The sequence below is a fragment of the Dichotomopilus funicola genome (assembly GCF_033296635.1).
Source record: "Dichotomopilus funicola strain CBS 141.50 unplaced genomic scaffold C8A04scaffold_83, whole genome shotgun sequence".
Classification (NCBI taxonomy): Eukaryota; Fungi; Ascomycota; class Sordariomycetes; order Sordariales; family Chaetomiaceae; genus Dichotomopilus; species Dichotomopilus funicola.
In genome coordinates, this window is record NW_026944104.1 from 98,604 (window position 1) to 113,985 (window position 15,382).

The 15,382-nt window shown below is 55.7% G+C and overlaps 5 protein-coding genes across 5 annotated transcripts; 3 read left to right on the forward strand and 2 right to left on the reverse strand.

The window, feature by feature from the left end:
* Positions 1-1,683: 1,683 nt before the first annotated feature.
* Positions 1,684-3,114, forward strand: C8A04DRAFT_40062 (uncharacterized protein; the record flags this gene model as incomplete). Its single annotated transcript, XM_062784808.1, has 1 exon — positions 1,684-3,114. The coding sequence occupies one exon, from the start codon at positions 1,684-1,686 to the stop codon at positions 3,112-3,114; it is 1,431 nt and encodes a 476-aa protein (XP_062633644.1).
* Positions 3,115-5,314: 2,200 nt separating this feature from the next.
* On the forward strand, positions 5,315-5,917 carry C8A04DRAFT_32232 (uncharacterized protein; the record flags this gene model as incomplete). The annotated part of the gene is made up of 1 exon (XM_062782023.1): positions 5,315-5,917. The coding sequence occupies one exon, from the start codon at positions 5,315-5,317 to the stop codon at positions 5,915-5,917; it is 603 nt and encodes a 200-aa protein (XP_062633645.1).
* A 1,021-nt stretch (positions 5,918-6,938) lies between these two features.
* Positions 6,939-8,299, reverse strand: C8A04DRAFT_40063 (aromatic prenyltransferase; the record flags this gene model as incomplete). Its single annotated transcript, XM_062784809.1, has 2 exons — positions 6,939-7,074; positions 7,143-8,299. The coding sequence occupies 2 exons, from the start codon at positions 8,297-8,299 to the stop codon at positions 6,939-6,941; spliced, it is 1,293 nt and encodes a 430-aa protein (XP_062633646.1).
* Positions 8,300-10,950: 2,651 nt separating this feature from the next.
* Positions 10,951-12,508, reverse strand: C8A04DRAFT_40064 (uncharacterized protein; the record flags this gene model as incomplete). The annotated part of the gene is made up of 2 exons (XM_062784810.1): positions 10,951-11,078; positions 11,158-12,508. The coding sequence occupies 2 exons, from the start codon at positions 12,506-12,508 to the stop codon at positions 10,951-10,953; spliced, it is 1,479 nt and encodes a 492-aa protein (XP_062633647.1).
* A 1,722-nt stretch (positions 12,509-14,230) lies between these two features.
* On the forward strand, positions 14,231-15,163 carry C8A04DRAFT_40065 (uncharacterized protein; the record flags this gene model as incomplete). Its single annotated transcript, XM_062784811.1, has 1 exon — positions 14,231-15,163. One exon carries the CDS (start codon positions 14,231-14,233, stop codon positions 15,161-15,163), a length of 933 nt encoding a protein of 310 aa, XP_062633648.1.
* Between the last annotated feature and the right edge of the window lie 219 nt (positions 15,164-15,382).

Genomic DNA, 15,382 nt, shown 5'->3' on the forward strand with positions numbered 1-15,382 from the left:
CTCACAACATTTTGGAGCTCCCGCAAACTCGATGACATGAAGACGTCCAACCCCCTGTCCTGATGTGGTACGTACTCCAGGAGGGTGTGGTGGTTGTCAAGTGGGGTCCGGGGAACGAAATGACAGGGCCCTTGGCGTTACACCCAATTACGTGATGTTACAACAGGCAGTCCTTCGAGAACACCCCCTCACACTCTTCCACTCCCCTTTCTTTTTCCAAATCCCTGAACACGGGAGAAGGAAGCCACGTCCGGGGCTGTGCCGCAATACCGGGTCCCAGCGGGAATTGTGAGAAGCTTTTGGGGTGCCTGCGCCTGTGCCTGAGCCCGGCATGTGGGCGTCAAGAGAGGAAGGAACAGACGGACAATTCCACATGCCAGGAAAGAGGACCCCGGTTCTGGAATTGCCGGGCTTAACCCCGGGTTCCCAGCAGAGGAAACGGGGAAATAGCGAGAAACCTACAAACTCGGATTTCATTTGCCCCGGTCATCGCCGAGCTGACAGATGGAGGGCATTTGCCAATGAGATGGTCAGGCGAGTAGCGCGTGGCTCGTGTCTTGTGTCTTGTGTGTGTGTAAGTCATCCCTTTTTTGAGCACGTCTTGTACGACAGTACCTACCTATGCATCATGCAGGCACCCGCGCCACGTTTTGGGCGCGTGTTGATGATCGGCCTTCTCGACGACACCTCATCTCGTGAGAGCATTTGCGGGGGTTCCCAGAGAAGCATAGACGATGATACCGGATGGGTAGCACTGTGTACTTTCTCGTCCAGTATGCCTATCGGATGCACAGATCAGAATACGGGACAAGGGATCAACGGGCACGCACTCACACACACTCACAGCGGTTTACTCAGTTGGGCAAGACGAACGGTCCACCGGCGCAAGCGATGCGTCGTGACGCCCTCGTCGGGCGTCCTTCGAGAAGCACAAGCGAGGCTCAAGCTTTTCCCCTTTTTTCGTCTTTCCCTTGCTGACTTGCACCCTACCACGGGTTCCTACGGTCCCCACGGTCCCGTGGTACTCAGGAACACCACCCTGTTGACGTGAGAAGATCTGGAAAGCGCCTTTCTCCGCTTCAGGCACACAAAGCTCCCAGGTTCCAGCCGCAAGCGTCCCTTTCCGGCGCATTCTCTACCCTTCCCTTGCTTCCCTTCGCTTCCTTTCGTCTCGTCTTGTCGCGTCGCTTTCCCATCTAGGACTCGGGTCAGTAAGACTGGGATTGCGGCTGGGCCGGGGAACTGGGGACGAGGTTCCTTCGCCCACTCGGTTCGGCTCAGCTGGAGAAAGAGGCGCAAGCCATCTCATGTTCGAGATCGACTCATCGGCGTTGTGCGCGTGCGAGTGCTCGGGGTGTTTCGATGGATTTCCCGAACGGAAGACGGGAAATGCGAGGTTGAGGCTGGCGCTGCCGTGACTGACTGTCTTTGACTGTCTGGACTCGTGATGCTGAAGATGGAGGTTTGGGTATAAGAAGCTCTGGGAAAGCTCCCACGATGTTTTCGTCTTGTTGTTTGATATCGACGTCCAGCAAGCTGCAGCCAAGGTCCGACTGCCTTCTGACTGCCACCCCCCCTTCTTTTTGTCTCCGGACGATCGTTCCCCACATCCATCTCACCTCTTGGTTGAGCCCTCTTGCCCTATTGAGCTGTTGAGCCTCACTCAGTCAGCAATCAATCATCATGTCGAAGCTACTCTCTCTCACCCCCCTCTTCCTCTTCTCGGCCCTGGCCTCGGCTGCCACCAATAACCACCACGGCCACCACGGGTGCGATGACAAGTTCAACGCGGACTGCTACGCCTCGGGCAACGTGATCACCCGCGACGTGGCCATCATCGGCGGCGGCTCGTCGGGCACCTTTGCGGCCATCACGCTCAAGGACCTCGGCAAATCCATCGTCGTCGTCGAGAAGGCCGCCCAGCTCGGCGGCCACGTCGAGACCTACACCGACCCTACCACCGGCCAAACCGTCGACTACGGCGTGCAGGTCTTCTGGAACACCTCCGTGGTGACCGACTTCTTCGCCCGCGTCAAGGCCCCGGTGAAGGCCTTCTCCCCGCCTTCGGTCCGCCCCACCACCATCTACGCTGACTTCTCCACGGGCGAGAACGTCACCGACTTCACCCCCAGCTCCGACTGGTCCGCCTACAAGACCGAGCTGGCCAAGTACCCTTACTTCAACCGCGGCTTTGAGCTGCCCACCCCGGTCCCTGAGGACCTGGCTTTGCCTTTCGGCGAGTTCGTCAAGAAGTACGACCTCCAGGACATCGCCTACTCCGCTTGGGTGGCCCCGGCCGTCGGTGGCTTCGGCACCATCCTCGACGTCCCCACGGCCTACATCTTCAAGGCCCAGGGAGACGTGACCTTCTCCGAGAGCAGCCCCGGCGCAGCCCTGGTGTCCGCCACCAACAACAACCACCAAGCCTTTGCCAACGCGCAAACCGAGCTCGCCTCTAACATCCTCCTCTCCTCTACCGTGTCTGCCGCCTCCCGCCCGGCCGCCGGCGCCAATGGCCCCGTAAAGCTCGTCGTCAACACCCCCTCAGGCACCAAGCTCGTCATCGCCTCCAAGGTGCTCTTCACCGCGGGCCAAACCACCTCCAACCTGGCCCCCCTCGCTCTCGACTCCACCGAAACCGCCGTCTTCAGCCAACTCAAACAAACCGGTTTCTTCTCCGGCCTCATCTCCAACACCGGCCTCCCTGCCACCATCTCCTACCAAAACGCCGGTCCCTCCGCCGACACCTTCCACATCCCCGAGGGTACCTCCAACGTGATGCACCTTTCCCCCACCGCCCTGACCGGCGTCCACTCCTTCTGGTACCAGTCTGACTCGCCCGTGTCTGCGGATACCGCTAAGCAAGCCGTTCAGGCCGCTGTGGCGCAGTTTGCGGGGGAGAGCAACGGCGCGGCTACTAAGTTTGTGGCGTTTGGGGACCACACCCCCGGTGGACTGTATGCGCCGCAGGAGGCGACGGCGAACGGGTTCTGGGCCAAGTTGAATGCCCTGCAGGGGTATAGGGGTGTGTGGTATACCGGGTTGTTGTTTGAGCCTGCGAGTGGGCCGTTGTGGGTGTTTACTAAGGACCTGATTACGGATATGTTTGCTTAGATTGCTGGCTACGTGAACACTGCCAAACACTACTCGTGCAGTATAGAGCGGGCTGTGTCCGTACAGAGTGGCAAGACGGAACGGGCGAAATCTCCGATGCGAGATGCAGTTGTATGTACATAGATTGAGTTGTGATGGAGGGGCGTACGTGGGGGTTTCTTGTTTCTAGTTTCTTGTTTCTAGTTTCTACACTTGTTGAGTTTGGTGTCTCCGTGGTGGTTTACTCAAACACTGGTCCTCGAATAGAAACTCTAGATCTTATCACGTTCTCTCACCCTCCCGCTGCTTAAAGCCGTCCTCGCTGCAGACGGCTGACAACTCTAATGCTCTGATTGCTTCGCTCGTATCTCATGCAGTACCTTCTCGAGGGTTTCCCCTTTGGTTCCCGGGCTTATCGCCTATCGCCGTGTGTCGACGTGCGTCTATGCAGTCGGAATCGTTCCCGTTGATGCCATTCACATGGCCCTTACATACACTACGTTACTCTGATCTCGACAGGCCGCGCAAGTGCTTGCTTGACATGTCAGCAACACCATGCACTTGCGCTAGTTCCCGAGTTTGAGATCTCACTGTCGTGATCTCACTGTCGTATTGGTTCTACCGGCTCACTGATTCCCGCCGAACTAGTTTCCCCCGCACTGGTTTCCGTCGAACTAGTTTCTGTCGCACCCGGTCCCTCCCGGCTTACACTGGAACTGTCCATCTCACCCGAGATCTCTTCGTCCGAACTCGGGACTCTGACCATCGACCGCCGACGGGAAACTCAACTCATCTGCGCATAAACTCCTTTGAGTCCTTTCATTCCCAATGTCAATCATATGCCTCTTCGGGATATCAAGTACCCCAGCAACAGGTTTCCCCGTGAACGTCGGGTTCGGCCTATTTTTGGCCGCGCCATCCGTTACTGTCTCATCGCCGTTGTGATGTCGATGTCTTCCTTCCAGAAAATTACACTAGTATCCGTATCCTGGCTCCACCCCTTTTGCTGCGCAAGAATCAAGACCCCCCACCCCTGTTCCCTCTCTCTCAGCCCTACCACTCAGCGTCGAGCCGAGTTCTGTCTTGGGTAATACCTCCCCTGGTCTGTCCCACCCACCCCACTTCTCTGGATACCCCTGTCTGGATGTGGTAATATGCCAGGGGTCTGCGATATCCAGCGCAAACCCGGTCAGAGTCAGGACTTCAGGTCGACCACCTTTGGTACGTACCACCTTCCCGTCGGTACGTACCCTCCTCGCTACGTACCATCTTCGGTACGTCCTCTCCTGTGTAACACACCCAGACAAACGCACACCACACATTGCTACACCCACATCGTTACACACAAGCCACCGGCCCGGCTGCACCCCCTCCCCTTTCATTTCCCCACATGGCACGACACACGCACACACACAACCGATACGGCACGGTCGGTCGAAACGGCAGACCGGAGAACGGCAGACGACCAGACGACAAGTCACGACAGGACCAGCGAAACCAGACGAACGGCCAACATGGTCCACGCCACGTACATCGTACAGTTACACAGTGTCAGCATGAGGTAAACCCTCGGCTTTGCACTGCGCGAAATGCATCAGTCATGAATTGTGGAAATTGGGAATGGCCTCGCTGCTGCGCAAACACAACGGTCCCCCCTGGGAGGGAACCAGTTAGGCTGCAGCGTTTGTCCTTTGCCAATTCCCTTTCCAAGGACCTTGGCTGCGCTTCGCCGCAGGCACATCTCAGCCGGCCAAGCCGTCAGGCGGACGAATTTTGGGGCTTGGTGATTTTTTGGGAGGAAAGGAAATGAGGAGGAGTCAGGTCGGGGGTTTTGGGGGGTTCTGGGCATTTGGGAAGGTGGTATTAAAACCTGGTGTTGTGTCCTGTTTTTTGTTGATGTTGATTGCAAGCACGCAAGTTTGTTGTTCGTTCTTCTGAGACATTCCAGAACTTCCTTCGCGTCCCATACCTACTTTGACACGTTCGGCTTTACCATTGGGCCCGCTTGTCTCTGGAAAAACGTGCTATCGTCTCTTCTACGACCGCATTCTACCACTGCAGCATCGCATCGCAACACACCGGCCGCTACCCCCCTTTTTGTCCTATCTTTGCAGATCCAGGCTACCTCTCTACCCCCACCACTTCGTTTGTCTCAGCATCCGAGACATACATACACACGCATACACACGCACATACACCTGCATCCAACCAATCAGCAACCATGACCCGCCTCTTCACCACCCTCCTAGCCCTCACCGCCAGCCTCGGCGGCGCCCACGCAGCGCCCGCAACCGAGCACCACCACGGCGACACCCCCTCCTGCATCGACACCACCAACGCGGCCCTGCTCGCCGAAAACTGGGGCTGGATGGTGGCCTCCTGGACCCTCAACGTGACCAAATCCCGCGAGCTCCTCCTCTCCTCCATCGCCGAGGTCGGGTTCACCGACTACTCCGACAGCATCCGGGACGTGGAATCCCTCGGCTGCACCAACGGCCCGGAACCCTTGGACGATTCCCGCGAGGCGTTTGAGGCCGACCAGCAGGTTCTGCCGCCGTTTGTGTTTAATGTGCAGAAGGTGTGGCATAGCTGTGATACGGTGACATTCCTGTGGGAGAGCCCCGCGACGAAGGAGACTGGGCAGAGGAGTCGGGGGATTGTGTTGTTGGAGGTGGTCGAGAGTACCGTGGGGCCGGCGCCCAGGAGCCCGACTCATGTTATTCAGACGGCGTATTCGGAGTTTAATACGGTGCCGTTTTTGGTGAATGGGGGGGTGTTTGTGCCGAAGAACTGCTCGGCTGCTGCGCCGACTATTCCGAATTAATTTATCTTGTCTCTGGGGAAACAGGGGTGAAAGGGATTGGGGTTGAAGGGTTACGGGGTTGAGGTGTACATATGCAGGGTTTAGATTATTCATAGTTGGTGCTGTTTGTTTTGAATTGAGCTTTTGGTGTTCTGCATTATGTTGTTCCACGGTTTAAATTGAAGTTTGGTTTTCTATGATGCTGTTTAATGCGGTCATGGTGTAAGTGGCAGACGCAAGGATGTCCACAACTGTGTCTTGGCAGTGATTTGACTTTGCAGCTTGGTTCTGCAACGCGACAATGACCTCGGTTTAAGTCTACGAAAAACACATGTTTCGTTCCCGGAGGGTGTCTAGTTAAGTTCGTAATTAAACATGGTGAAAACTGTGTTAAACTTGTTGTTTTCTGAAGTGGGTTAACTTTGTAATGTTAATTATAATTATGTGCAATGTTTTTCAAGTGAACTTAACTATAGTTAATTAATGAATTAATTAATTCGTCACATTTTTTGATAGTTAATAACTAATTTAATCATAAATTTAGAATCCTCAACGAATCAAGAACCACTGATTATTATTCGCACCGAGCAGCGTCCAGCTGTCGTTCGGTTTAATGTGAGGGGATCTTTTTATAATTCAGAGAACTTTGTTTGCAAGATTTAAATCCAAAACACTGCATTCTTAATCACCCAACTTACCGTTGGAAGTCGCAAAACAAACTTAATTTCCGTCGAGATTCGGAAATACATCCAACAACCCCCATGCACCCTGTCAGAAAGACGATTTCACTAAAACATGGGATCTGAATGAAAATAAAACAACACTTCATTAATTAATTAACGCCATTTATCTCCCAATCGCCAACACATTTAATCCAAAGTTCCAATGTATTGCATGCTGAACAGTCTACAGATAATTTGGACATGTAAACATCGTTTCAATACAATACCAGTTCACATTCAAGATATCAGTCGTTTTGTAACGCACCAAACTGAAGAATTCATCATGAACAACAAATCAATTCACTACTATGTACAGTACACTACAGCCGCGGGGTCTCGTACAGCTCCGGGGTAAAGTACACGCCCAGGCTGGTGCCAATCTTGGTGCCGCCCTCCTTGCGACCGAACGCGACGAACGTGAAGATGCCGTTCTTGTCCTCCAGCTTGCGGTGGGGCCTAGATTTGCTCAGTCAGTAAACATGTCCATGGTGAAACAACGAAAGGAGGGTAGAGGGGACACTCACAAAGAAGCCTGCACCCAATCCTCCAACTTAATCTTCCCATCATTATACTCCCACTTATCCAACCACTCGGTAATCCCCTTAGCCACCACCAAATCATTCGGCGCCTTCCTCGCGGGCGGGTAATACACCTTACTCGTCGGGTACGGCTTATCCGGGGTCAACGAGAAATAAAACGCCACAGGCTTCGTCAAAATCCGCGCCTGCCTCGCCGGGTCCCCGCCCGTCGGCGGCGTGGTATACCGGCCCGTAGCCAACTCGATCAAGCTCCTCAACATCTCCTTGTCCGACTCCAACCCGGGGATCCGCCCGCCAAGCGTGTAGTAGTCCCAGATCTCGTCGAAGTTGTCGCCTTCGTAGCGCATGTAGATCTTGAGACGCGCTTTGCCGGGGGCGATGAAATCTGTGGCCATGAAGCGGGTGGCCGCGCGGTAGTGCGGCTTGTCGGCGACGTAGTCGACTAGGCATTGCAGCGCGGTGAGGATGTTGGGGGAGGTGTGGATGTCCGGGAGGTTGTGGACGGAGTCGAGGATGGCGGTCCAGTTGCCGCCTTCGATGGAGTTGTGGGCGACCGTGTAGTGCGGGGAGTAGTAGCTCTTGAGCATGACGGGAGCAACGCCGCCCGGGTGGTCCGGGAATTGGTCAAGCATCTTGGGCTTGATGTCGAATCCCAGGATCATCGGGGTGATGAAGCCGAGTTTGTCGATGAGGCCTTGCTGGACTGAGGTGGGGAGGTCTTCACAGTTGAAGTTGCGCTCGACGGCGCGGTCCCAGGTGGAGTCGAAGTTGGGGGTGTGTTTGGCGAGGTAATCGATGATGGCACGGCCGTGGGCGGTGCTGAGCGGGCGCTCGGCGTCCAGGGGCCGGTGCTTGGTCACGTCGGCGACAAAGCGGACATCGGCGGTCTTGGTGGATTCCTTGAACTCGAAGCTGTACTCGAAGGGACTGCCGTCCCAGCCGACCACGCTGCCCTTTTGCGTGCCGGAGCCGTCGGGCTTGCCGCCGAGGGCCGGGGCTAGCTGGGTCGCGAAGAAGTGGTTGAAGCCGGCTTGGGTCTTCTCCGGGGTGCCGGCCAGACGCATCATGCGGGCCAGGTCGGCACCGGCCGTGGCATTCCAGTAGTCGACGCCGTCGGGGGCGTTGATTACGTGGGAGCCCATGGTGGATGTTTGATGGGATGCAAAAGAGAAAGATGTTACGAGGGAAGAAACAAGTGAATGGGTCTACAACAACACAACAGATATGTTGTGATGTGTTGGGATGGTTACCTTGATGTAAACAGTTCACGGTGAAGTGAGACTCGAAACTCTCCTTTTATCATCACAAGCCACCACTGCCTGTATGTGAGTTAGTGGGCAAGTGAGTGGGTGAGTGAGTGTATGTGTCTGTGTCTCAGTGCTCACTCAGACAGCCAACCCCTGTGGGCACTGCCAGTGCCTGACTGCACCGAACACCAGTCATCCTCTGCTTACGGGGCATATAGACGGACGTACGGACAGACAGACAGCCAGGCACACACCCGTCCACAGAAACTGAACGGGGTGGTCGGACGACACAAATGCTGAGCCACGAAGGAGCGTCTATTCAGTATCCCTCCGAGGTATGTGGCCGAACCTTCCACAGGAAACTCCACAATCGATCGTCTGGCGTAGACTGAAAGGGGAGATGGTCTTGGCGGGGTCTGCGGGCCCTTGTCTGGCTTGTTATGCGGCTTATTCACCCCGATCGACTAATGGTTTCGACTCGACCGCGCCCCACATTTGTTTTGCTCTCTCGCTTGTTGTCTGCTCTTTTCACTCTACCCCTGGCACGACACTCTCAATCCGGAAACAGCCGATCCGGAAACAGCCGCGGCAGTTCGCGGAAAGGACGTGTTCAGCATCGTTCGATCAATCTCGCTCACGGCTAGAGACTGGCGTCCCTGGAAGAGCAATTGCCCTGGTTCAGTTGCTGTTGAGTTCGTCTGCGTTCGATTCTCGACCCTTGATGGGAGTTCGATCGTTCATCGGTGCGAGACCCCTGACTTTGTCCTGCCCCAGCTGTTCAGTCCCCCTCTTGCTATGTCCCAGCTCTTTTCAGCCCAATGCCCCAGGCCCAGCCCAAGTTGTTGTCGTCCCCCGTGTCCCCATGTCAGGTTATCGTTGTGTCGGACGGTATTAAAAATCCAGGTCTCATCCAGTGGTCCATATTGTCGTCGAGATATTCGCCGTAAAAGCTTGCCAAAAAACAGCACGTCCTTCGAGGAGACCACCACTCTATTAATACTCGCATTGCTACTAAACTTGATTAACACGCCAAACCTTCGGCGTTTCTCGCCAACTTACCCAACCGGACAACGCTAACACTCCGCCAACAAACCTTCTTTTTTCCCTCACCCCATTCCCAAGCTTTCCGCGCCTTCCTCGCAACACCGAATCCCCATTTTGCCCTGTGATCGTCGCGCATTCCCCAAGAAGCAATCAAGAGACCGAAGTAGTGTCCGAACCGCGCGCACGACACCGAATACGTCTCTCCCTCTCGTTCTCGTTCTCCACATTCGGAATCGTTCGTCTGCAACTGTGTATGTCTTAGACAGAAAATGGCAATGTCCGACTCGGCATTTGTAGATACGGCCGATAGCCCAGACTGGAATTACAGGCGATCGGACACATATGACCTCAACACCAAGACCGCTCACCTCAGGCCGGTGGGAGCCAAGGTGCCGAGAAGAGTGGGAAATGTGACGGTATGAGGGCAGGATGGGGTCGGGCTTGCGGTGGTGATGAGTCTTGTGTGACGTGAATTTTGATTTTATTGTCATTCTGGTCCCGATACAGTGGAAGCGAGATCCTCTTTTGACTCTGCTCTCATCATGTTACTCTCATGTTGCTCTCATCAAGGTGTTGCTCCTGAAGTGACTCGGGGATATCTCACGACACTCGTTGACTCAAGTTATCGAGACCTTGGCAATAGGAGAGGATTTTCTCCCTTTGCTTGACCGAGACGTTTCTCCATAGCCAACCCTCTGAAAATAGTCCCACCTCACACGTATAACCCTGAGAATATGTCCATATCGACCCAATATCCAATATCCCGACTCCAACCTCGGGGTTTTCATGGCGGGAGTAACACGTCCAAGTAACTCTTCGCCAAGAAACTGTCCGTCCAAGAAACTTTCCGTCCAAGAAACTTTCCGCCCAAGGAAATCTCCCGACCAAACATCACCGCCGCTATTCTCTCCCGTCGGACACTATGGTTGCTGGTCACAAACATAAAAAGCCCGATAGTACGTACAGACGGGCACGGGAAATTACATAATACAACGGCGATCGACGACGCGAGGCCATCGCGAAGAGAAAAAGAAAGACCAACAGTTGCAGGGAACGTCACGAATCTGAGACATTGATTCTCGGAGATAGCATCGACAGGCCGAGGGTCCACTGTGAGAGCCGCATGCAGGTGGATTTACAGGAAGTTAAACAGGAGCTGTGAATGTATCTCTGTTGAAGTCAAACGATAGCTGCGAATGGAATTATCGCTGTTGATTGAGAAAGCAGGTTGATGATGCCTTGTTACACATGATTCAGCCTCGGGTATGGTAATAGCAGTCCATGACGCCCACCTCATAAGATCCGTCTCTAGGTAATCAATCGCTCAGAGTAGAGTTGATTTATGAAATTTGGCAAAATTCCATCAGACATTTCCTAACATGTTTTCACAAACTGCACTTGGTGACATCATAACCAATCATTGAGACAACTTTCATAATCAAAGTTGAATTCTTCAACACATCATGTCATTATCATACTATCTCAGTATATCTCATGCCTACTTAATGATTCGGCTCAACCGTGGTCGGCACCAGCGAGACAGCCTTGCTGTACAAAAAGTTCTCGATACCATACCGGCCGTTGTTGCTGCCCCATCCACTGCCCTTGAAGTTGGTCGCCGGGCCGCTCGCTGCGAACTATTAGTCTCTGTAACAATGTTGACCTCGGGGTAGATGAGGAAGCGGAAGAGGGAAGAAAAGAAAACTCACGCTCAGCAAACAAAGTCGAGTTATTAATCTGCACCATGCCAAACTCCAATTCCCTCGCAATCCTCAACCCCCTCTCAAAATTCGTCGTCCACACCGCCGCCGACAACCCGCCCACCCTCGAATTCGCCTCCTCCACCGCCTCCGCATCCCCTTCAACCGTCACCACAAACGCCACCGGCGCAAAAGCCTCCGCCTTCGACAACAACGAAGCAGGGTCCACATTCTCCAGAATCGCCGTCGCCAACTTATCCGGGCCTTCCAGCTCGGCAGAGCCATAGAGGAATGTCGCCCCCCGGGTGACGGCATCTTGCACGACGGTAAGCCCGCGCTCGGCGTGCTCGCGCGTGACGGCTGTCCAGGTGGGTTTGAGGGTGTCGAGGGCTTCGCGGAGTAATTCCAGAAACTTCTCGCGGATGTTGGCTTGCACGATGATGCGTTCAGTGGAAAAACAAGCTTGGCCGTGATGGAAGGCTGTGCCGAAGGCAATCACCCGCGCGGCCTTTTCCAGGTCCGCATCGTCCAGCACCACTGCGGGGCTTTGATCGCCGAGTTCCATGAAGATGGGTTTGAGATGCTTGGCGGCTACGGCACCGACGATGCGGCCGACTGCGGCGGAACCGATAAACTCGATTTTGCGCAGCGCTGGGTGGGAGATGACGGTTTCGGTGATGACGCCTGCGGCAGGACGGTCGGCCATGATCATGTTGACGGAACCAGGCGGGAAGCCGGCTTCGAGCAGGGTGGTGACCACCAGCTGGTGGGACCACGGGCAGAGTTCGGAGGCTTTGAAGACTACCGTGCAACCCGCGGCGAGCGCGTTGGCGATACCCCGGACGGAGAGAACAACAGCCGCGTTCCAGGGGGCGATCAACAGCACCGGACCGACAGGCTCCTTAAACACCAGGTGAGTGTACCCGGAATACGACGGCTGGATCTCCCCCACGGCCGCCGCAGCCAACGCGCCCGCAACCTCCCGACAGAACCCCGACGTCTGGCGCGCAGTGAACGAAGCCCAAGAGTCATTGCAGCTGGTCTCGAGGGTCTGACGCCGAGCAGACTCATCAGCCTTGGACTCAAAGAGGTCAGCGGCACGGAGGAGCAGGCGCCGGCGCTCGTGGACAGCGGTTCGACGCCATGTTTTGAAGGTGGTGGCTGCGGAGTCGACGGCTTGGGTGGCGAGGTCGACGGTGGCGGTTTGGCCGTGGTGGACGACTTCGTTGTTGCGGGCGGCGGAGATGACGGGGAAGTTGGTGGAGGCGGGGAGGAGGACGGGTTTGCCGTTGACGATGTTGAGGATGGTGGTTGTGTTGGTGGTGGGGTCCGTGTGGACGAAGTCGCCGGCGGTGGCCATCGTGAGTATGTGAGTGTGGTGGTTGTGTGGTGGTTGGGTAAGGGGTAAGTCAGGGTTAGGGTCAAGGTAGGAAGCAGTTCACAACCAAGGTAAGAAGCCACCAATGTGTTTGATTTCTGTGTGGTTTCTCTTCTTCTGCTCTCTTTCGGCCTCTGTGAAACACTCTATCGACATCTCCAAGCCTTACATAGGATACTTTCCATACCTCACAACTCCCGAGCTTCCGAACACACCACGACACCCACAGCAGCGCAATACTCATCGCAGGGGCTAAGAGACCGAACAGAGCCAACCGCAGGCATGTCCTCAGAACTCCATCGTTCACAATAATGCTTCTCACCTCAGTGCTCACCACTGCGTCTCCTCCCGCTCCTCCCAGTGGGTTCTCGGTATGTCAGAATCAAATTGTCAGCAGGACGATGCCAACACCAGGCGGGTCTCCCTGACAGCAAAGTGTCTGCCGAGTGGCTGCTGGGGCGTCGCTGCATCACAGGGGCGTGGTGCTTCTGAGGTAAGTGAGAAATTTAAGGTTTCGCACCCTAGCAAGTCTGGCCGATGGGAAAACCGCCGATAAAGATGGCTTGCGGGCTGCAGGTGCGGGGCTTGGCATCGATCGGGTTAAGAGATCCTTCGGAGTAAGCGCCGAAATCCGAGTTCTGAATTCACCGAGTTTGCCGATCGGAGTGTTAATTTACCGAGTCCGAACACCGATCCCAACGGCCGGTTGCGCCGAGGTGGTATCTCCGTCTTACTGCAGCTCTGATCGGGGGGATGCAGGTGTGGGACAGGGATGTTGCAGGGGATCTTCAGGGGAGGAAAGAGGGTGTGCAGGAACGATAGAAGGCACAGAAGAACGGAGAATAAGCGTCCGGGCTGGCCCGCTGCCGGTTCAGGCGGGTGAGCGCTCCGATTGCTGTGCCTCTGTGGTGCTTCTCACGACTTTGCCCACTCCGGGATATCGCAACTGCGAACTGGTTCCTTCGGGACCCCCATCGGCTTCGGCATCGGCATCGGCTCCGGGCAACACGGGGAATGCCGCAGGCGCACAGCAGGAGCAGACGCAGGAGTACTCCGTAACTGCAGGCTTTATCGATATCACCTTAATCACGTAAGGACGGGGAATCTCCCGGCCAGCCATCCGGCCATCACGCCGTTTCTTTGGACCACATCGCCGCCTTCCCGCATACCGCACTGGCGCACGGAAATAACGGCGATTAGGTCATTTGTTTGCCCTTCTCGCGCCGTGTCGTTTAAGTCCGGCCTCCCGATCTCGCCGCGTCACGGTGAGGGGCTAAAGACGCATAGCCGCGGCGACGAGAAACTTTGCGAGTCCGTCCGAGCGAGAGGATCCCGTTCTGCAGTGTAAACTTGACACACGGAATCCAGTCCAGTCCACACCACGCAAAGCCGCCACCACCACCAACCAACAAACACAACAACCCGAGCTTCCCGAGTCCGAAGCGCCGCACAACACAAACCCCAAACTTTACCCCTCATTTTCCCCTCCTTTTCTCCCGTGTTCTTCAAGCACAGACACCGTCAGCAATGAGTTTTCTATCCCGCCTCCGCGCATCCAACCTCCGCGCCAGTCTCTCCAAAAGGCTCAACCGCGGAACTTCCACTCCCACCACCACAGCCACCACCCCAAGCAAAACCCAAACCGCCCAAGCCTCCACCTCCACCAACGGAGCAGCAGCCTCTACCACCCCCCAACCCGCAGCCATGTCCCAACTCCTCGCCATCGTCGGCGCCACCGGCCAACAAGGCGGTTCCGTCGCCAACTTCGTCCTCTCCGACCCGGTCCTCTCGGCGCGCTACAAAGTCCGCGCCCTGACCCGCGACACCACCAAGGAGGCCGCCGACGCCCTCCGCGCCAAGGGCGCCGAAGTCGTCCAAGCCGACCTCGAAGACCCGGCCTCGCTCAAGGCCGCCTTCGCTGGTGTCGACACCATCTTTGCTGCTACCAAGACTGTCTACGACGAGCAGGCTAAGGAGCGCGAGTTGCGCCAGTCAAAGGATGTGGCCGATGCGGCTGTTGCCGCCGGCGTGAAGTTTATTGTGTACTCGTCCGAGGTGCACTGCGAGACGGTGTCGGGCGGGAAGTACCCTGTTGCGGCGTACGATTCCAAGAACGAGGCTGAGCAGTACATCCGCACTCTGCCGGTGAAGTCGGCTTTCTACTACCCCGCGACGTTCATGCAGAACCTGGCTGCTATGATGGCGCCCCGTCCGGTTCCCGACTCCCCCGGTGTGTACGCCATCGCCAACATCTTCGCTGGTGACCGGCCCTACCCCTGGTTGGACGTCGTTGCCGATGCGGGCAAGTTCGTCGGTGCGATCCTGGCCGCGCCGGAGAAGTTCGACGGCAAGGTGCTGTACGCTGGTGCCGAGCTGGCGACGATGGACCAGATTGCGGAGAAGATCTCCAAGCAGACTGGCAAGACGGTCAAGTATGTGCTGATGCCGGAGGAGAAGTTCCGCGCGTACCTGCCGCCTGCGGCCGCGGACGCGATTGTGAACATGTTTTTGTTCTGCTCCGACTTTGGGTACTATGGTCCTGACTCGGCGAAGCTGTTGGAGGAGACTGTTGCGCAGGTGCCGTACAAGCTGACCAGCTTGGATGAGTACATTGCGGCGAATGTTAAGCTGGCTTAGGTCACATGTAATTAATGGTGGATCGGATAAGGTTGGGATAAGGTTGAAATAAGGTTTCTTGTTTTGGGCTAAGGATAGTGGATGTCTCAAAGATCGTTGGTCGATCGATTTGCCACGCGCCATGCCGTGGTGAGACAGATCGACGCGGGATCTTCTGGGGTGGATGTAGCGATGCAGAAAATGATGAATGAATACCAATTTGTTTGTATGAATTGATTC